Below are 20,621 nucleotides of genomic sequence, written 5' to 3'. Positions count from 1 at the left end.
CCGGTTGTTAGGTACTTATTATACCTTAACCTTACTAGTTACTTATAATTGTATAATTAACAAAATATTTACTCTCTTAATTACTTGCCAATGTTTCTAAGATAATAACACTGTTGTTGATAAGTTTTTATTTATTTGATGACCAATTTACTATTTAGGGTGTATATAAAATGAAATTTAAAGGAGCGTTTGTTTGCAATGAAAGTGCGCACTATCTTATACGCTTGAGAGTTTATGTGTCACGGGTAACCGAAAAACAAACCATGATACTTGGAAATATTACGGCGTTGGTCCCGTTAGATGACTCTTTAAATGTATGTAAAATTAACAAAACTAAATTAAATAAAACTTGTTTAACGATTTCACTTATTGCAGTTTCATTTAAATATGGCAGTTTTAGATCAAATCGGCGGCTGGAAAGATAATGCCTACGTTTACAATCATCCAAAAGCTTGTAGTTCTCTGAAGTTTTTAATGGGAGAAACTTGGACTCCGCTTATGCGTAATTTTAAATTAAACTCAACCGATTGTCCATTGCCAAAGGTTCATAACTGCTCTCATAATGCTCGATGACTACCTATTCAAAGAATGTTCAGAAAACTATATTTCACATTCAAATTATTTTACAGGGATTTTACATAATGGAAGGATTCGATTTGTCGTTATTCGAAAAAATGAACATTCCGAAACAATTATATTATGGAACTTACAAGATGAAAATAGTGTACACAGACAAAAGCGATGTTGTTGTCGGTTGTTTTATTATAGTAGTTGAAATATTAAGACCGTGGGAATAAAGTATAAACCAACATTTGTTGATGACAATGTTGACACGAGTTTACCATTTATGCTGTGAACAATTTAAAACTTGTCAACACTATTACACATTTATATATTTGTTATTACAATGTCATGCAATTACAAAAATATAAGTACCGTATATAACACAAACAAGTTAATTTTGGATAGGTTTATTATAAAACGACAATAATTTCGTGACTGTAAAAAAACAAAAAATGTAATGGGATGCTAGGTTATGTTTAAATAAAAACCTGAATCATGTGTGGATGAGAGTAATAATAATTGTTAGTGGTTACTGTGATTGAACATATAAATCTACACAATAGCAACATTGAATTTTAGTAGGGTATAACATTATCAACAAATTAATTTAAGTAGGGAATTCACAAAATAGCAACACTGCATTACGATTTACCCACTCTGAAATAATGAGTTCCATCTTTTTCTCATTCTTTAATTTCCACTATCCGACTTATGGCTTATATGTCAAAATAAAAAATAAATTTAATTTAAACATGTTGTTTTTAACTAAACATTTAAAAACATTAGTTATTTCTCAGATATATAACAGCTACATAGTTTTGTTAATGTTTTTCGGACTATAATTATGATTTATCTGAATTTAATAGGGTAAAATATATCTCTTTAAACAAAATCCTAATAATTCGTTCTAAATTTGAATTAAAAATTGTTCAACAATTCGGAAAAAGGCACGTTTCTTATTGTCACATAATATATACCAACAGACCTAAACAAAATATACATATAAATCAAAACATAAATAATTAATAGTATGACAATTAAATGAAAACGAAAAACATTTAAACTCACTCTAAAGAAACGTGTTCGCCGAATACAACTGAATTGCCCTCAGACTTAACTTGCGATGAACATAGCTTACTTATAGCATTGTTGTTGTCATTGTCGACGGGCAGTAAGTTTATTTTGTTTTTCACGAGCTGTTCGATTTCGTTACAAGATTTGCCTATTATTTTATTGTTGTTTATCGAATCGGCATAGTACAAAATGGCGGCCAGGTGCGAACACCCTACAGTGTCTTTTTGTTCTTGGACTGCAGTACAAAAAAAAATTTAAATAGCGACTGACCAACATAAATTAGTATTAACTTCAAAAAAAGTATTTAAAAAGCTCCAATCTAAGCCCTTCTAAGTTTATAAGCAACCCCTCTTGCTCATTTTTACCGCCTATGAAATAGTGTAAAGATAATCAAATTTTAGAAAAAATAATTCTGGTGTTTAAACGGAAAACAATTTTTTTTTTATTGAATTCAATTAATTTGCAATCGCATTCAGATATGAAACGAATTTATTTAAATTCCCCATTCCTTAAAAATAATTGTAATGCATTCATGATTGCATTACTCTTAAAATGGAATAAAGTTCAATGTATTCATTCTTTCCAAACACTGCACAATTTATAATGAAAACTCATATCAAAACTAATAAATGAAAAACTTTGATTGTGTAGGCTTAAATATAGCGATTAAAATTGTGTTTTTATTGTGAACATGACTTTTAGGGTTAATCGTCTGCCTACAACAATTTTTTGTTGTTGTACAACGTTGTAAATATAACGTAGTAAAATTATGTAATGCAAATAATATGCGAACAGAAAATATGTATAAGGAATAATTTATCTGTCTCATAGTGTTGGTAATATGGCACATATTATGACTTTTTTTTTTAAATATCTTCTTTTTTTTTATTATAAAAATGCAATCTAAATCCTTTGAAGTTAAACATTTTAAAACCGAAGTACTTTAATTTATATTTAATATGTAAATTACAAATTTTATTTAAAAACTATACATGAAGTTAAACATTAGGTGTCTCGTCTTACCCCAGGTTTCTCTACCATAATTGAGGCATCCGGTTTGTATAACGCCGTTGTTCATGTAAAAATCGACGGTTCCAATGGGTTCTACATAACCTAAGACGGCGACTCCTGTGTGTACCACGTCCACGAATTTCGCCACCCGTGGACTCACGATGGCTTTTTCTTCGAATAATGGTCCTGCCGGATCTAAAGCTATACAACGGGAAGAATGGATGCTAAGAAAATCTCAGAGGAAAACTTAAAAAACGTTGTGACTACGACAGTAATGTATAACATTAGGTAGAATTTTAACAAAACAGTATTATTTTAACATAAATATGTAGATATAATGGCTAGAGTGAGATCAAAATTGATGTAACGCTATTGAATTTTCCAGAATGGTTTGCTTGTTTACTCAATTTCAGTCACTTGTTTGTTGGGAAGAGTGGATATGTCCGTAGGACAAGAGGGAATTCCATGTGGACTCTCTTCTATATATTATATCTCGGTTTTATAATACAATAAATTCGCCATTTAGATATAACTAAAATTAGAGTTTGATACAACAACCAGACAAGCCCACATTTAAAAATCAACAAAAAAAAAATTATTTATCCCATTTACTACCATTGGCGGAAAAAATGCGTTGTGTATTATCTTTGTATGTAATAGTCCAACTTTACTGTTTGTTGCACCAAAATGTGGATAACTTTTCCATGAAAACCCAATTTTTTATACAAATGGACTTGTCTGGTTGTTACTTCAATTCTGAATTATTATTATTTTTCAACAATATAACAATATTATTATTTCATTTCTTAGTGAAGTATAATTTATATATCAAGGCCTATCAAGCCCTCTACATATGCTCCAAGTTACTTCTTACTCTTTCAGTCACTCAACTAAGATGTGACAATGGTTTCTCGAAACTAAAATATGTTAAACCAAACTTAAGGAGTTCCCTCAAACAAGACTCATTAGACAGTAGTATGATTATGTTTATTGAGACAGGATGATTAAACGATGCAAACTCGGATGAACTCATTGATAAGGTGGCTAAAAGAGTAAAGTGTTAAGAAAATATTTATTAATTTGCTTAAATAAAAAATTATTATAATATTTGTCGAGCAAGATGATTTGTGCTATTATTATACACAACAAACAATCTTTTAGCTTTAAGTTTAATTGCAGTTATTAACTTGTAATGGGATCGAAGCGAGCAAAATTGTTTGTCCATCATGTAGGCAATTTTAAAATATTTCCATATTACAAAAAAACTACCTACCCGCCCCACGTGCGCAGGCCTATATAATTCTAACAATTGAAACGTGTGAGATGCTCAGTTAATTTTAGATAGGTGGGGGCACGTAAAACGTATTAATGATTCATATATTATGTTTCTCTTTTTAAGAGGAGGACATTTTTATTGCGTTTCAAAGTATATTGTGCTAAGTACTATTCACCGGTTACTCGGTCCAACAAGCGTCCAGTGGACTGCCTATAGATAACGCCCACTTGGCCTGCTATTTGACCTCCGAGACTGTGTCCTATCACGTGCACGTTCACAATGCCTGGCCGTTCGTTCCGTATTAATTCGACGAGATTGGCTATTTCTTCTGCTATTAGTGGTAAGTCACAGTACACCGATTTCGCGTATAGCATAGCCCATATAGCAGTTGAGCCGAAATTTGACTGGGGAACGTCACCGGTAACTCGGGAATAATCCACCATGATGACGTTACGATCCTCTGTTCCGTTTAAATAAGCTGTGGACGAACAAAAAAAAAAATTGTTTTTGATGTCTCTTAACAACTGTAAGTTATAATAAACTATGTCGAATCCGTTGTGGATAGCAAGCAAATCCGCCCAAGCACGGACGTTACATAAACCACTTTGATTTGTCTTCTCATATTATCATAAGAGTGTAATGAGCAAAAAAGAACATGTGACTTGTAACATACCTAAGGGAATGGGTAATAGGGAATTCTAATTGCACTTTATTAACTCATTTTTTTAAACGAACTGTTCTCTGAATAAATATTTTTCTGACGCAATTGCATTGCTTTAATAGGTAGTACACCATCTAGTTTTATCTAATCTGTGCCATAAGTTTTTCGACGACTATCGAGTTTGTTCCAAATGTGTATGAAATATTTTTTAGATTTATAAGTAGTACTATCGATAGGCGTTGACAAACTTTTTAACATGGATAGGCACGTCATTGAGCTCGATACAAGAATTTTCATGTCGCCATGTTCTAGTAACACTTTCACTTTCAGTTATAGAGATTTAAGATAAGAGATACGAGATAACATATCCATGTATAAATATTTTTCTGTGGAGCGGAGAAAATAACTAGGTCCTTTTTTAATAAATATGTTGAATAAATCAAATTAAAATCATGTTTTTATAAAATTGAATTATTAAAAGGAGGGCGGGGGACGAAAAATCATACTAGTCGGTTTAAAATTGAATATAATATATGCGCAGTTGGAAAATATCAAATTAATAAACCACGATCCGCCCTAATATTAAAAATAAAATTTTAATATTACATCATAGTACCGCCTGCAGATTCGCATCGAAGCGTTTGCTTAAAAATATAAGGTTAAGAGGATAATCAAAAGCACACACAAATAGCCTAACCTTTTGGAATAACGCTTGAGAATCTATCGTCGTAGTGTGCGGTGTAACCGTGGATGAAGATGACGATTTCTTTGCTGCTGGCAAATGGTGCGCGTTTCACAGTGCGTTCGTCAACAGCAATTCTGGTCACTGCATCTCTGTAATGTTTAAAAATGTACAAAAAAAAAAAAATGGTTTAAAAAATATTGATTTTTCATATTACTTTGTGTACAAATAGAACTCCATGCCATCTATTTTTGTGGGATTTAGAAGACAAATGGGATTGAACATGGCGACGCTCGCAAAAATCGGCGACATTAAAATGTAAACGTATCCAAAGAAAAATACCATAAAAGCCATCGTGTACAATTCCTATAAGGTTCACTTTTAACGGTCACACACAAAACGATGGAATACAACAGTCACATTTCCGTGCCAATGCGATATTATTAGTTTGCGATAATTCTCTCTTTGTCTGACGACCTCCCTATGTTGTATCTTGTTGGCTAAGTCCAATAATTGTGATTTTCCATACAATTGCCATTGTAATAATTTCATACGGATGTCCGGTCATTTCAGTTAAAAAAAATATATTGTAACTGCTACCTAGTATGTTATAATGTTGTACATATAAGTAGCAGAATAAACAGCAACATCATATGTTTTTATAATTTTATCAGCAAAAAAACAATCTCAACATTATTAACACCGCGATAACTGGTTAACATTTATTTTTTTTGGAAAAATTCGTTTTTACCAAACGTAAAAAAAAAGTGAACAATACAATAATTTAATTGTACCTAGTTTAACCTGTGCTGATCTAGAAATAGTAGTATTAATAGTAGTGAGCTAGATTAACGATGATAAAACTGTATTTAACTGTTTTTAATGAAAAAGTAACTGACAACACCGGCCAACTCGATCATCAAGTTTTATCAAGAGATATGTTTAATATTTAATCAAAATATTTATATTGAAAAAACTGTAGCGAGATATTTTAATTCAGTTTCGCTAAGAACAATATTTATATTGCAACGTTTTCTTTATAAACTTATACCTTAACCTATAGTTGCAAGACGTTCACTCTGACATTTAATATTTTACTTAATTAATAAAAAAAAAATGTTTTCTTTCAGAAAATTTAGTATTACGATTTATTTTATACATTCAGTTAGAACTTAAAATATAATTCAAAATCACCGTACATTTTTATTAAGTGCATTATCTTAAAAGTATATATATTAGGTACGCGCAAACATATAGAAAACAATCGCCGCATATTTATTTTAGTATTGTATGTCTGTTTTTAACAAAAAGTATTACAGAAAAGAAAGTTAAAGAAGCTATAGAGAAAGTGTTTAAAAAACTCCTAATCAAAGCCAGTCTAAGTTTATAAGCAACCACCCCCTCCCAATTAGAGGGTATTACCTAAAATAGACAATAGTATAACTCTTTAAATGTTTAAAAAAATATTAGCACACTTACAATATGTTTTATACTGAAAACTTTTGCAAGAGCAACTTTTCATCGCTGCACAATTTATAAGCCAAATACAAATGAAAAAACATTTGTGATAAGCCAGTAAGATTTTAAAGGCGATAAACATTATGATTAATGTCACAACACATACTTATTATATTTTATGGAAAAAAACGGAAAATATCCATCTTCTCGTGGAAAAGGTATCTTAATAAAATTCGATACTTGCCCAATTTTGCTAAAAACACCTTTACAAATACAATAATATAAGTCTTATAATATTTCCTGTTCATATTTTTTGTTGACATTTAATTTTTTGTCAAGTATACTTTCAACAAATTCCTTCTACGTAATACGCATTATATTCTATTAATATTTAGTTTTTAGAAGATTTTTAAATTGCTATTCTAATGCGTTATTTGTGAAAATCCGGTTTTGTAAATTTCTGTTACTAATAAAAATAATTTGTTTGGTTATTTTACAATATTTTTGAAGAAGATAAAATATCTACTGTGGTCTAATTATAATTTTGTTTGTAAAAATATAAAACTAAAAACACAATTTCAAATCCAATAATTTGTATACAATTTAATACTGTTATCCGTTAATATTTGGTTATTGTTGTTTTTGTCGATATTACATTTTTTTCAGGTATGAGTCATACGATTGCTGTACAAAAAAATTGAATTTGTAAAAGAAGTCTATGCAAAACATGACAATAAGACTATCATTTCCAACCTGTTTATGTTTTTAAATAAATGGTAAAAAATACCAACGTTGAGGGGGGCAGGGGGAGGGGTTTGTCGTCAGGACGGTGCACAGTGAAGTCGAAGAGCAGGTGGATTTTTAGAAACAATTATATTTTGTTAATACATGGATTATAAACTAAATTTTAAATAACAAAAAAAACATATAGCTATCTCTCTCATTATTCTTAATATAAGACCGACTCCTATATTAACAGAATTAGCACTTTTCCCATGCTGGTACATATTTATTTTATAAATTTATCTTTCGCGAGTGGAGTTTTAGGACTTGAAGTCTGAAAATCAAATTGAAGATAGATCTAGATTGGGTCTTTAGCAATATAACTTTCACTGTGTTTTTTTTAATTTAAAAATTAGTTGGAACTTGTATACTGATATTTTATATTAATAACACACGGGTCTGCTTAGTTGTGAAAAAAAGTATTATTTTTATTTGTCGACTCACTGATGCATAACATAATTTTGCAAGTATAAAATTACGTTTGTTATTTTGTATCCATCACGTGATTGTATCGTTTAACACTATTTTACCTTCAATACAAGGTGAAAAATAAAATAGTCTATTGATACCTAATATTATAAATTAGAGAACATCAGTGTTTTTATTTTCAAAGTACCTGCTAAAAGTGTATTTTGTGTGTTGAACATTCGATTTTTGGAGCGAATCGACATGGAAACTTTGATTTTAATACTGACAAGTTTGGTCATATTTCTGGCCAACACTTTTTACGGTCAAAGAACGTATTTTCCTAATCTTCCGGTTGTAAGTAATTTGAATTTAAATGTTGGCTTTTCGCCCTGGCCCCGACTTGATTTATAGTGTTTTCTTCATACTAATATCTTACATACTAAATTAATTTATTCTGGCATTTGGAGCTGACTATATTATTATATTGCTCTGGTGACCAGTTCCAATTTGTTAAATGTAAAACTATTACTGTTCTAAAACATTTTGAGTTACTTCTGGTGTGCTTTAAGAGTCTAATTTAGCTCCTATTAACTTCCTCTTTTATAATTTATAATAAATTACAAGTAACATTACATAATAAATTTAATTATTATGTAATGTTACTATTTGCAGATGACCTAAAAAGTGCAAATGTATCGCATTATTAAACCTTATGTAGACTCAGTTCTCTTAAAGAGTGACTTAAATATCCTTTTTAATTGTTGTAGAGTCGATGATTTGTTCCTTATTGTAAGTAGGTGTAAATGTATACACTGTGATCACTAACTGATATTTACTTAGCAATGAAACTATTAGGATTTGTTAAAAGCTGCTGTAAATATTTTAAGAATGTCAATTCATCACGTCATGTTTACCCATTGTTTTGATGTTCCGTTCAATTTAGATTATTTTTAGTTGTGTGATCATATTTTTGTAGAAGGTCAGAAAAATACATAGGATAGTGCCTAGTGCGCCTTATTCCTCTTAGTGCAATCTTATAGTTGCCTATCTTGAAATATTGACTCCCTTGAAAATCCAAGAACTAAACTATATTTCCCTTTTTTATACAGCGTACTTAGAAATAATGTTCCGATTTTTTACATAAACTCAATTTCCACGTTGCAGCTCGGTGCACAGTTATAGGTCTACCGTCTAATCCCATTTTTTCATATAATTCGTCAGAGATCTAATTGTGCACTTCACACTGCCGGGCATCTGCAACATAAATAATAAACATATTATTATTAGTTTTGAACTATTTACAAAATAAAAAAAAAAAACGGTACATATTTCAGGGTGAATACAAAATCAAAATAAAAGGAGCGTTTATATGTAACGAAAGTGTTAACTACCCTATACGTTTCAAGCTTCACACGTCACGGGTGACTAAAACAAAAACTGTGTTGACCGGAAACATTTCAATGAGGATTCCGTTCGACGACAATCTAGATGTAATTTTATCTCACGACTTTAAATAGTTTATGGCAATGCTATAAGTGTATTGTTATTTAGTTACATCTAAACATGGCTGTGTTGGATAAAATCGGCGGTTGGAAGGACAACGCGTTCGTGTACAGAAAACCAAAAGCGTGTACCAACCTCAAGAATTTAATGGGAAATGTATGGGTCAACTTTATAAATAGCTTCAACCGTACTCAAGCCAGTTGCCCGTTGCCTGTCGTAAGTTGTTTAATATGTTTATTTTAGTAGATTTGCAAATTAATGTATTTTTTTATAATAGGGCTTGGTTTAAAATAGAAAAACATTTTTTACAAATGAACAAAGATATAAGTTGTTTAATTAACTTTATCCAAAAATGTATCTTGTGCAATGTGTACAGCTGTTATAACAACATTTCTTGTGGACAATAAATCCTGTTCAGTGGGGTCGGTGCATAGTGAGAATGGAGCATATTGGGACAGGGAAAGTGGCAGGTCTACTATGAGGAGTTATGATAACTGAAAGTTATAAGATCACTTTCAAATAAACGATTCAATAAATCTGTATAAAACTCACAGAATAGCATCTATAGAAATTTACTAAGTGTTTACCTTTTTGGGTGTTCCTCGCTAGATCTACCTAATTTTCGGATCTTAGGCTCTAAACAAATTTTTTTGTACGTTTTTCTGGATTTTAAAATGGAATAGATGAAATTTTTTAATTTTTCGCCTGGTAAAGTACCTTTCAGGTATGATTTCTAATCCATAGAGTTGCTACACAAATAAATCGGTTCAACGGTTTAAAAGAAAACACACATCATTGTAAAAACAATCCTTCTCAGCTACGCGTCAAAGCTAAAACCTTTTGAACCTTTTAAACATTTTTAAATTCACAGAAGTTATTTATTTGTATAAACAAAATTTGTCCATTTGTACAGTTTTTTTTTTAGGTTATGTTATTTTGCAGTATTATTAAACTATATTCAACGTTTAGCTTCGATGCTTAACTAAGAAGGCTTTGATTTTTGTTCTTCTAAACAAATTGATTTCTTGATGTGGCAACTCTAAAGATCAGAAATCGTAACTGAAAGGAACTTAATCAGCTTAAATATTAAAATCCAGAGGACAAACTGAAAATGTTGATATATTTCAACTTAAAATTACAGCGCGCTATAATTTGTTTAAAACATATTTATGATTATATTATTTAAATGAATTAGGTAGGCACTATCAATAAACGTCGACAAACCTAAAAATATCATAAACCCTTCTCGCTAGAATGGGTGGAAACTTTTTTTATTTGTTATCATTTTTCGAGTGTAGTTTTGGGATTCGAGGTCTGAACGTTTGACTGAAGGTAACTCTAGATTTTTTCAGAAATCTGTCTTTTTATTTTTTAATATGGTAAACCCAAAAATAGTGGAAAATTACACTTTTTAGTAAATTTCTAGGCTGCTATGTGAGAATGAATGTCAACGCGTTTTTAAAAAATGAAACTCCAAACCAATTTTTGCTTTTTATACAGTCGATGACTCTTAAAATGTTTTTTTTTGCAGGGGACTTTTATAATGCACGGTTTTGATCTGGCTCTACTAGAGAACATGAATTTTCCCAAGCAATTCTTTTACGGAACGTACAAACTGAAAGTTTTCTACACTGACCCAAGTGATGTTCTTGTTGGCTGTGTAATCATAGTCATTGAATATGTAAGACCCTGGGAATATAATTATAATATGTAATATATAAACATTAAACTTGTACCGACTTCAATCGCTTGATTGGTTTATGATTTTTGTTTATTTTATTTTATTATACAGCAAACATGACATACCTAGTAGACTTTTATATATATTTTTTTAATATTTTACTATTTTCGGCGTCACATTTTAACAAAATTAGAAAAATATTACTTATACTATATTATTAGTTATGTTAAACGTATCACTTGCTGTACACATACTGTTTATTTCTTAGCTGGTAGATACTAATTAATACAACTAGGTAAACTGTAAGACAATAACTACAACTTTTAAACATATTTGTCAAATAATTTTCAACTTATAAGTATGTATAGTACCTACTGTACTATTTTATGTTAATAATAATAGTTTATTTACGCTCTTTAGGGCAATTGAGTGCAGACAAAAATACATAAATACATATGTCTACAAAATGATTTATAATACTATGTTATAATACACTAAATACGTTATATTAATAAATTATTTATTTACTATAAAATAATAAAACATATAAATAAACCCTTAACCACAAAAACAATATTCTATAACGCTATAGAGTGTTATTTTTGTAGTTAAGGGTTTATTAAAAAATTGTATTTTTTTAAAATATACAACCACAAGTGTTGCTATGGTTTTTTTCTATTTAATATAAATTATCTACAAACATTAAACATAAACACCGAAGTTTAGACTCATTGTCATAGTTGAAGTTTAAATCTAACATATTACAGGCTCGGATCATCCTTAATATAAATAGAATAGTATAATTATTTAATATATTTTATTTAAGTACTTTTTGTTACCAAATTAAAAAAAAAAATTTTCAAAAAATTATGACATTATATTCTTAACAATTATCTTTAAGTTGGTTTGAAAAAATTTTAATAAAACATAATCAGCATTAATTATTTATTTTAAAAAATCGGTTAACAACATTTACCCTGCAACATAATTCACTTTAAAGTATAAGTATAGAAAATTAGGGTTTGAAATTTTCATGAAGTTATTTTTTGTGAAGATAAAATTAAAATTAGTTTTTATGCAACCAACACAGTTCATTAGGCCGTGTCCTACGGAAATCCGGCAAATGTGATTAATGTATGCAAACTCAAATCAAAATAATTTGTTTTTAATCGCATCAAACGCATTTGGAACAGCATGGTTAGGATACGACGATCGCATTTGCCAGATTTACATAGGACACGGCGTTAAAGTGGTTTTGAATAAATATCAAAACTCATAAAAAATGTCTTCTTATAAATTACAGCTCAAATCTAAAAATATGCTAAAAAAATATAATTTTAAAATATATTGTTAAAAGTTGTGTATTTTAACTATTTGTTTTCTATTTAATTAAAAAAAAAATTAAGTGTCACAAATATAAAATATATGTATTTTCTATTAATTATGTATGTATTTTATTTAGTTTTATATTATAGAAAACACATTAAGCAAGTAGTTTTATTTATAAAAGTATTTGTTTATTTGTTAATATAATTCATGTACTTAATTAAAAATCATAATTAGTAACAGTCTTTAAATAACAATGCACAACAATATTTAACCATTTTTCAAAACATGAACTAAAATTGTACTTTAATTTACAAAATATACCTTCATAATTTAGTTATAAATTTAAATCAAGTAAAACAACACAAACATAATACTATCAATACACTAGTACCAAATAATGAAAACTATTTAATAGTTTAAAGCTGTTTTACAAAATGATATTATACTGCACTGTGGTCCAGCTTGAAAAGCGTATTGAAATCTGTAAAAACATAATAATTCACAAAAATTATCTGTTCAAAGACTTATAATATTAAGTTAAAAATAATCAAACCTAACCTAACTTCAGAAATTTAGAAAACCGCAAGAAAAAGATTAATCGAGTTACTAAATAAACTGATAAAAATATTTTTAAATAATAAATTCATTGATCATTTTTATTATAAATATTACATAATTAATATTTCGATTATTCAAACAACTAATGCAGTATATCGTTCTTCTAGTTGATTAATTGAGTATTGGCATAAGAGGTAAAAACTAGGCAATTGAGAAACATAATGTAATCGACTAGTTTTTGATAAATAAGTATTTTTCAACTCGACAAATTTATAAAGAAATAAATTAAGACGATTGTTTAATAGAAACTAGTTTACCAATAAAAAGGATGCCATTTTTATTTATATTTTTTATTATTAGGTGGCTTTAGTTTTAAATATTTTCTAATAATTATTTGTTTTGTTTTTAAAATTATTAAATGATATATTTGTTAGAATTTTATATATTATTCGAAGAAAAAAAATGATTTCCAATTTTTGTACATTATGATTTTTAAATGGGTAATATTATGTTGGGTAAAGCATTGATACATAATATAGATATAATAAAATAATAACATTAACTTTGTTTTACCAAAACCATTTATGTTGTCAGTAATGTTGAAACCGCCTGACGATGGGGTTTTTTGGTACTTGCCGATTTCTTCTTGGACAAATATGTTATCCATATCTGTTAGCTCACAACCAAGATGTCTCAACGCAGTTAAAACTTCAAACTGTCGAGAAAATCAAACACATTAATAATTTACAATTATAACAAATATCAATATTAAGGGTTTAAAGGAAAATACAACATGTGTATCAAATGTTCGTTTTTTTGGCTATTTTAGAAAAACTGTCGCCTCCGTTTTTTATCTATTTAACCCCATTGATGTAACAAATTAATCGTAAGTAAAAGTGGTAGCTAACACAATGTTAACTTTTAAATTACACACTTTTTGTCGATTGCCCAGTTCCACTTTCAGCTTTCCTAACTTCATGTCTCTTTCGATTTGATTGCGCTTTTCTTTCAGAGCGTTCGGCTCGTTTTTGGCAAACATCTTAATTATGGATGGCGTTTGAAAAGCTTTCGTGATAGCAGCACTGGTTGCCTAATAATAATTATTTAAGTTAAATAATATGTAACAAAATGTTTTTTTTTTTGAAGTTGTGTTAAATACTTGCCAAACGCATAGTACTTAATTTGTCGTGCAGAGTCGTATCACCGGCTGTAATCTTGCCTAATCTTTCATTAAATTCTTTCAGCTGCTCCACGGTGTCTTCTTTACATTCGTTGTACTCTTCTTCGGTCAAGTCGTGTCTTCGACATAAAAATTAACATTAGTTTTATAACCTAACTGAAAACACAAAACATGTCAATCGACTTTGTTTGTTCCAAATTGAGTAACGACTAAGAGCTCAAAACTTAACATAAGTTACTGTTAAATGCATATTTCTTTTTTAGGTATTTAACTAACGTAACAATAATATTAGCGATAATAATTATTACCTGTTCTCTTCTAAGTCACTGAGCTGTTGCACTAATCTGTCCAACTGAGCTTCCAGATTTTCCTTAAGCATCGCATTTTCGTCCACCGTCGCCATGAGTTTTTTTAATTATTATTAATTGTTATTACAATTTATTGTACATTACAAGAAGTTATAATGGAAACACGATAATATAAAAATGTCCAGTAACAATATTATTATACAATCATTTATTTGTTATCATTTTAAATTTTATCATTATGTTATCAAGTCTCGTCAACAACCTCTAAGGTTTGAGATAAGAAGATAAAGTCGATAACCTGGTAACCCAAGTCTGGTAGCCCAAGGCCGGGTGGTTAACTATTTGGCCATAGATTAAATGCATATATTTAATCTATGGTTTTAATTACAATATATTATTAAGAAAATTTACATACATAATCTCAATGGCTTAATGCACACAAAATACCTACACTTTTTGATACCATCGATTAAAAATGTATTGCTCGTTATTTTTTAAAATAGAAGTTATTTAAATCTCAAATTTATATCTGTTGTGATATTTACTTTTACAATAAAATCATTGAAGTACAATCTTAGTAAAAATTTAATTCGCTCTAAATTATTTCAATATTGTGACTTATAACAATTATTAGTTTTTTTAACTAATGAAATAAAATGTTTTATATCAACTATATATACCTATATACACCCTTTCTCTTTAAAGTCGAGAAAAACACCCTGAAAATTTACATAATATTTTTCATCTCAAAATCTTTTTTAAAAATACTACCAAACTTGTAATTTTTTTCTAAAATCTATAGTCAAACTATTTTTTTTATTGATGTAAACCCGAAATAAACTGAAAAATAACGATTAAAAACACAATAATTCTTATACATTTTGTCATTTTGATATAGCAACCCGTTGACATTTAATTATGAGATTTTTGTAGATTTGTTACTTTTTTCATGTATTAATACAAATTGTAAATAATTGTAATATCGAAGATTTTTTCAAAATTTTTTTTGGATATTTTAAAATGTTATATATTTTTCAGTCGACATTTTAATAGATTATTGTTGTTTGTTGCCTAACAGGTACATACGCCACCATTTATTTTTTAATTTAAAGACCTGCCACATTCTTTTTATCGATAAAAATCAATTAACACTATTGTAAACACACATTATTTTATCTATACAATTATATATTGTACTGAAGTTTTTACCATCTACAGTTTCGCGTCAACTCGTCTTCAAACCCCGTCTAATTAATGCTATATGACTTCTATAATAGTGTTGTCATAATTTGAAAATTAATTTTTTTTTAAATTTCGACGCAGATCTATTTTGCCTAAGTTCTCTGAAAACTACAGCTATGTTCGAAAATATTATTTCTATGAAAAAAGAGACCAACTGTTATGAAAATATTAAAAATAGTATTATGCAATTATAGTTTTACATAATTGAAATTGGAAAAAGAATACTGCGTTCATTGATTTATACTCATTAATGATTATGTATCAATGCTGCGGCTGTAAAACTAATATTATAATAATATTATGATTAATGATGCGACATTAAGGCGTCTAACGGCAACCATTCGACTGAAATGTAATCGTGATAGACTATACAGAGCGCCTTAATGTAACATTACACGGTTACTTATTGTGCAAGGTAACAATTGGTTTAATATAACGGGAAAAATTATCTTCTATTATATCATTATACTAACCGTTTAAATCATTGTAACCGTTTAACTATAAATTGACACGTTGCTTGGAACCGAATGGGATGCAATAGATAATGTAAAAAATAACATAGTAACAGCAATAGACACCAATCCGCGTATTTATTTAATTTTATCACAACTTCTACTAACAAAAAATAAATTAACAAATTTATATAATAATAATATTATACTTATTAACACAAAAGGTAATTGGTTAAAATTATAGTATAACCGATACAGTTTACTTTCTTACACTATCCTGTACAAGCGTCAAAATAATAATTGTATATTATGATCACAATTTTAAAATCAATATTGGTGAAAATCTTAAAAACACAATAAATCTAAGAAACAAGGATTACATGTAAATGAGTAGTCAAAATAAGAATAATTTGGTGACATGTTAAAAAAAAAAACAAAGAATACAAATCCTATTAAAAATTTGTGACTAGAAATTAATTTTTTTTTCACAAACATTTTTAAAACTAAGTCCTTACATACGTTATAAAATGATTAATAAAAAAATGTTCAACACAGCGCGCGATGAATGACGTTTATTTTAATTGACATTTCGTACGGTTTAAGTACGAAAAATATATTTAATAACGGTTTTGCTGTGTCATGTTTGATTATAAGTTTTTATGTTTTTTAATTTGTCCAACGAGCAGGCATTCGGAGTATACTTTTTTACCGCTCGACCAAATCTTATATTAATAATATATATATAATACAACAATAATTTTCAACTACCTAATATTTACAGAACGTCAAAACAGGAAGCACACTTAGAAACTGAATACGTCGTTTACTCTGCTTTACACCGAAACGGAAACAACGTAAGTACCAACCAAAGTAATTTTACTTTACATCACGTTGTACATATGAGTATTAGGGGGGGGGGACACACTACCCGACAAAGGTAACGTTGATTGCTGTCAGTTCCATGGGGGCCAGCTCTACTTGGTCAAGGCGGTCGACGGCACCCATGTCGTGCAATCCGGTCAAAGTGGTTCGCGACAGCCGGACGTTGTGGTCGACGAAAGCGGTGCCCTCGTCGAACGCGCCTTTGTCGTGTCGTAGCGAACAATCCGGGATCCGGACGCCTCGGTCGGTCCGACAGTCGAATCCCTTCCGGTGCAGAATCATGAGCGCCGACTGCGACGGGAACTGCTGGAACACGGAGTCGGACATGGTGCGCAGGTTCATCAGGTGCACGTCACACGGCAGCGACTTGCTGAGCGCCGCGGTTTTCGGCCTGAGCAAATGCTCGGCCTCGGGGTCCACCACGAACACGTTGGCCGGGTAAAGGAGACCCTCGGACAGGTGATTGGCCGTTAAACTGGGGTTGGACACTTGGTCCTTGTAAGAACCGCTGTCCGACGACAGCGACTCCAACAGTATCCAGTATTTGGTCACCGTCCGCTTGTTGTCCACCACACCCTCTCCCAAGCCCCGCGAGTCGTCGTACAACGTCCGCCTGTCCAGCATGAGTTCCACGCGGCCCGGTTCCCATCCAGTCACGCCCTGCGCGTGGTTCAGGAGCACCGTCAGCCTGTGTCGGTCGTCCTCGATGTACGTGGCCGACGTGGCCGGATAGTAGTTTCCTTCGACGCCGATGCGCTTGACGGTCACTCGCTTTTGCATCTGGAAACCGTTGGAGTCAGTGTAGATCACTGGCGGTTCGCCGTTGGTGATGCCCGTCGACAGTCGCATAAACAGCTCGGTCTCGCGGTTTTTCGGTGGCACGTCAAAGTCCACGACGTTTTCCACGTACAGGCCGCGGCTCTCCAAGCCCTTGACGTGGTACAGACGAACCGTGTGTGTCAGGATATTGTATATGACGGTGATCTCCGACGACAGGGGTCCCGATGTAATGATGATGGTCGGTGGTCCCGGGTAGTCGTCCAGCACTTTCCTCTCGGTATCCCTCAGGTTCGGATCCGGCATGAACAGGTATGCACCGCTGTGGAACTGCGCCGACTGGTACGCCGCGAAGTCGACGTTGACGTATTGCGAAGCGCCCGTATTCTTGTCAACAATCTTGCGGAGCAGTCCGGTCTTGCCATCGAACAGCGCTTGCACGTGCGCGTTTTCCAACTGAATGTCGCCCAACCGCATGGGCTTGACGGAGAACGCCGAGTGGCCAGCACAGTTCTTACAGTACACCGAGGACAGACCCTCGGGGTTGGGGGCACGGTGTACCGTGAACGTAGTTAGACTGAGTGGCTCGAGCACTGCGAAGAACAGCAGCTCGAAGCACACTTTAGAGATGGACAGCGGTTCGTCGGTCTTGCTGACGTTCCACACAGGGTTGATCTGATGCTTGACGGCCACGCCGTCGCTGTCCACTATGCGGACATTGGGCTCCGACAACAGGATCCTGATGGGCTCAGACCTGCGACGAGCATGCGAGTTGAACACCACGACGTTTCGCGGTTTGGTCTTGTCCAAGTTAAGAGCCAGCCTGTATGTGGGTTTGTCGTACGATTGCCGATCGCTGTCGGGTATAATGATTTTGGCCGAAGGCGAAGCGCCCGCCTCGTCCCGGGCCAACAAGCACTGAGCCGCGAAGCTTTGGACGAACGCGCAGTCCTGAATGCCCTCGAACAACTTGAGCGCGTAGTCGTTCATGACAAACGCCTTGGACGTACCGGTGATGGCGTCGTGGTGTTGGAAGAGAGCTAGGTTCTGCCGGGCCTTAGTCAGTTTCTCATAGTCACGCTCCAACAGTTTCACCGTATCGTTGAGCCGTTTGCGTCTGGCGTCGTTCACGGCTAACGTGAACAGTATCTCCGACGCTCTGAGGTTGGCTTCCAACTCTCTGTCCAACACCTTCCAGTACGGCCGACTGGTGTAGTAACCACTCCAGTAGGCTGGCCTACCCTCCGAGAATATATCGCTGTATACGAAAAAGTCACCGCGCAAAGTACTAAAGCGATCGCCACTGCGTTCTCGCAGTGCCTTAAAGAAGTCAGACGGTGTACCGAACCCGACTTCAGCACCGTGGTACCGCTCCTTATTAGCGTTAATGAAATCGAACAGTCGCTTGTAGTTCCTGTACTGTTGGTCCCATTCCATTTCTTGTTCGTACCGGAAGTCGTCACCCAACGGGATCAGCGCCACGTTGTACGGCGACACCGAACCCGTCCGACCGTACTGTTCCATCAGCAGATCGGCCTTTTGTCGCTTGTTCTGCTCGTCGATGGGCACGGCTCGAAGCGAGTACTCCGTGTACTCGCCGGGTATTTTTCGGAAATCGAAGTTCAAGCACACCTGAAAATAACAAATTAATATTAACGTGAAACGTACAGTTCAGTAAAAGAGGACCAGCCAGCAATTACAGTGGTAGAACAAGTCAAAGGTGTAGTTTATCATCCAGGGACGTATTTTGTGAGCTTCCTTTACAGTGGCTCTCCCGACAGAAACTTGGAAAATACGTTTGAACAGAATTTGCCACATAAGCCCAAAATCGATAAAATAATAACTAATTATTTACCTGAGGATGAGGTCCACATGAGTGTTTTATCGAGTATATGTCGAACGGTAGGTTATGCACCAGTGTGTCAGTGTGTCCGCTTCGGTCCCAGTTTTGTCTCCAGAAGAAGTGCCCGTTTCGTGTGCGAGCCAGCCATTCTTTCCATACGTAATGTATGCGCTGGATGACCGTGCCACCAGTGACTTCGGACTGTTTTAACAGATAAGGCACCGTGGGTCCATGTCCAAAAGGGTCCACTGACCAACCGGTTTTGACTTTAACGCCCAGATTATTCTTCACCCATTGATGTCCTGAAAACACGAAAAAACAACACGGTGGATAAAACGATACGCTTATAAAAGAGCTTGGAATCAATTGTAGAGAACATGCTAATACTATTAATTATCGCGAACAGTGAACTACGCAGCAAGAGCAAAGCCAATAGCTGCAAATGATGTGATAACAATGGAAAATCACACACACGGCTATCAGTCAGTTGAGAACAATGGTGTTCCGGCGGTGGTCGTGGTTCTTAATCGGAAAGCGCGACAACAATTCAAAATTTACATATAAATTGAAAAGCGTTTCCGACGCTCGTATTTTAAAACACGAAATTACCACGGATTGGTTGAAGATCGCCTCCGGCCGAATTTTATCGCATGAATTCGTTACAAATATTGTAATAAACCCTAACCAAAAAAATAGTAACGTAACAAAAATGGATCATACTACCACTAGTTGTTTGTTGAAAACCATACAATGGAATTATTGTGAACTTTGTAAGACTTTATCGCGTTATCCAGCACAAGTAAACTCACTTAAATTCCCAATATCATTTAGAGAAGTACGCTTACGCAGAATATTGATATTCTACATCAGAAAGCGTCCGAAGGTGGACTGTAAAATACATCTATACCTCTCGTATTAGGGTAGTAACGCGTCTGAAGAGTCGTAAGCT

At 32.7% G+C, this 20,621-nt stretch overlaps 5 protein-coding genes across 5 annotated transcripts in view; 2 read left to right on the top strand and 3 right to left on the bottom strand.

The window, feature by feature from the left end:
• Window positions 1-217: 217 nt before the first annotated feature.
• LOC126840658 (uncharacterized) lies at window positions 218-831 on the top strand. The gene is made up of 3 exons (XM_050576544.1): window positions 218-314; window positions 376-543; window positions 630-831. Exons 1-3 carry the CDS (start codon window positions 264-266, stop codon window positions 795-797), a joined length of 387 nt encoding a protein of 128 aa, XP_050432501.1. The 5' UTR covers window positions 218-263; the 3' UTR covers window positions 798-831.
• A 143-nt stretch (window positions 832-974) lies between these two features.
• Window positions 975-5,689, bottom strand: LOC126843464 (pancreatic triacylglycerol lipase-like). Its single transcript, XM_050581021.1, has 6 exons — window positions 5,486-5,689; window positions 5,284-5,420; window positions 4,101-4,403; window positions 2,662-2,850; window positions 1,633-1,873; window positions 975-1,549 (listed from the first exon to the last, which is right to left on the bottom strand). Exons 1-6 carry the CDS (start codon window positions 5,620-5,622, stop codon window positions 1,483-1,485), a joined length of 1,074 nt encoding a protein of 357 aa, XP_050436978.1. The 5' UTR covers window positions 5,623-5,689; the 3' UTR covers window positions 975-1,482.
• Window positions 5,690-8,153: 2,464 nt separating this feature from the next.
• LOC126843473 (uncharacterized) lies at window positions 8,154-11,225 on the top strand. Its single transcript, XM_050581033.1, has 4 exons — window positions 8,154-8,271; window positions 9,252-9,407; window positions 9,469-9,636; window positions 10,952-11,225. The coding sequence occupies exons 1-4, from the start codon at window positions 8,179-8,181 to the stop codon at window positions 11,132-11,134; spliced, it is 600 nt and encodes a 199-aa protein (XP_050436990.1). The 5' UTR covers window positions 8,154-8,178; the 3' UTR covers window positions 11,135-11,225.
• Window positions 11,226-12,658: 1,433 nt separating this feature from the next.
• On the bottom strand, window positions 12,659-14,683 carry LOC126843237 (protein LZIC-like). Its single transcript, XM_050580627.1, has 5 exons — window positions 14,477-14,683; window positions 14,152-14,287; window positions 13,923-14,078; window positions 13,562-13,703; window positions 12,659-12,911 (listed from the first exon to the last, which is right to left on the bottom strand). The coding sequence occupies exons 1-5, from the start codon at window positions 14,569-14,571 to the stop codon at window positions 12,871-12,873; spliced, it is 570 nt and encodes a 189-aa protein (XP_050436584.1). The 5' UTR covers window positions 14,572-14,683; the 3' UTR covers window positions 12,659-12,870.
• A 1,620-nt stretch (window positions 14,684-16,303) lies between these two features.
• Window positions 16,304-20,621, bottom strand: part of LOC126839362 (alpha-mannosidase 2) — a 112,254-nt gene continuing 107,936 nt past the window's right edge. Inside the window, exons 5-6 of the mRNA XM_050574654.1 lie at window positions 19,685-19,974; window positions 16,304-19,461 (exon numbers count right to left, since the gene is read on the bottom strand). Of these exons, the coding sequence (XP_050430611.1) occupies window positions 17,095-19,461; window positions 19,685-19,974 (2,657 nt within the window). The 3' untranslated portion in view covers window positions 16,304-17,094. The remainder of the gene's footprint in view (window positions 19,462-19,684; window positions 19,975-20,621) is intronic.

Source organism: Adelges cooleyi, unplaced genomic scaffold, assembly GCF_023614345.1.
Source record: "Adelges cooleyi isolate 19-005CV unplaced genomic scaffold, UGA_ACOO_1.1 ACOO_flye_CR_arks_rails_tigmint_CR_PRNA_108, whole genome shotgun sequence".
NCBI classification, from domain to species: Eukaryota; Metazoa; Arthropoda; class Insecta; order Hemiptera; family Adelgidae; genus Adelges; species Adelges cooleyi.
The sequence above is the reverse complement of the archived record's forward strand: the minus strand, read 5'-3'. Positions and strand labels throughout refer to the sequence as shown.

Coding starts and splice junctions, on each gene's coding strand:
- LOC126840658 (XM_050576544.1), top strand. CDS start 264: ATGATACTTGGAAATATTACGGCGTTGGTCCCGTTAGATGACTCTTTA. Junction 315..375: donor CGTTAGATGACTCTTTAAAT/GTATGTAAAATT, acceptor CACTTATTGCAG/TTTCATTTAAATATGGCAGT. Junction 544..629: donor CCGATTGTCCATTGCCAAAG/GTTCATAACTGC, acceptor ATTATTTTACAG/GGATTTTACATAATGGAAGG.
- LOC126843464 (XM_050581021.1), bottom strand. CDS start 5,622: ATGGCTTTTATGGTATTTTTCTTTGGATACGTTTACATTTTAATGTCG. Junction 2,851..4,100: donor CTTGTTGGACCGAGTAACCG/GTGAATAGTACT, acceptor CCCGTTGTATAG/CTTTAGATCCGGCAGGACCA. Junction 1,550..1,632: donor GGCGAACACGTTTCTTTAGA/GTGAGTTTAAAT, acceptor TATTTTGTTTAG/GTCTGTTGGTATATATTATG.
- LOC126843473 (XM_050581033.1), top strand. CDS start 8,179: ATGGAAACTTTGATTTTAATACTGACAAGTTTGGTCATATTTCTGGCC. Junction 8,272..9,251: donor ATTTTCCTAATCTTCCGGTT/GTAAGTAATTTG, acceptor TACATATTTCAG/GGTGAATACAAAATCAAAAT. Junction 9,637..10,951: donor CCAGTTGCCCGTTGCCTGTC/GTAAGTTGTTTA, acceptor TTTTTTTTGCAG/GGGACTTTTATAATGCACGG.
- LOC126843237 (XM_050580627.1), bottom strand. CDS start 14,571: ATGGCGACGGTGGACGAAAATGCGATGCTTAAGGAAAATCTGGAAGCT. Junction 14,288..14,476: donor AGTGACTTAGAAGAGAACAG/GTAATAATTATT, acceptor TTTATGTCGAAG/ACACGACTTGACCGAAGAAG. Junction 12,912..13,561: donor TGACAACATAAATGGTTTTG/GTAAAACAAAGT, acceptor ATGTTTTTACAG/ATTTCAATACGCTTTTCAAG.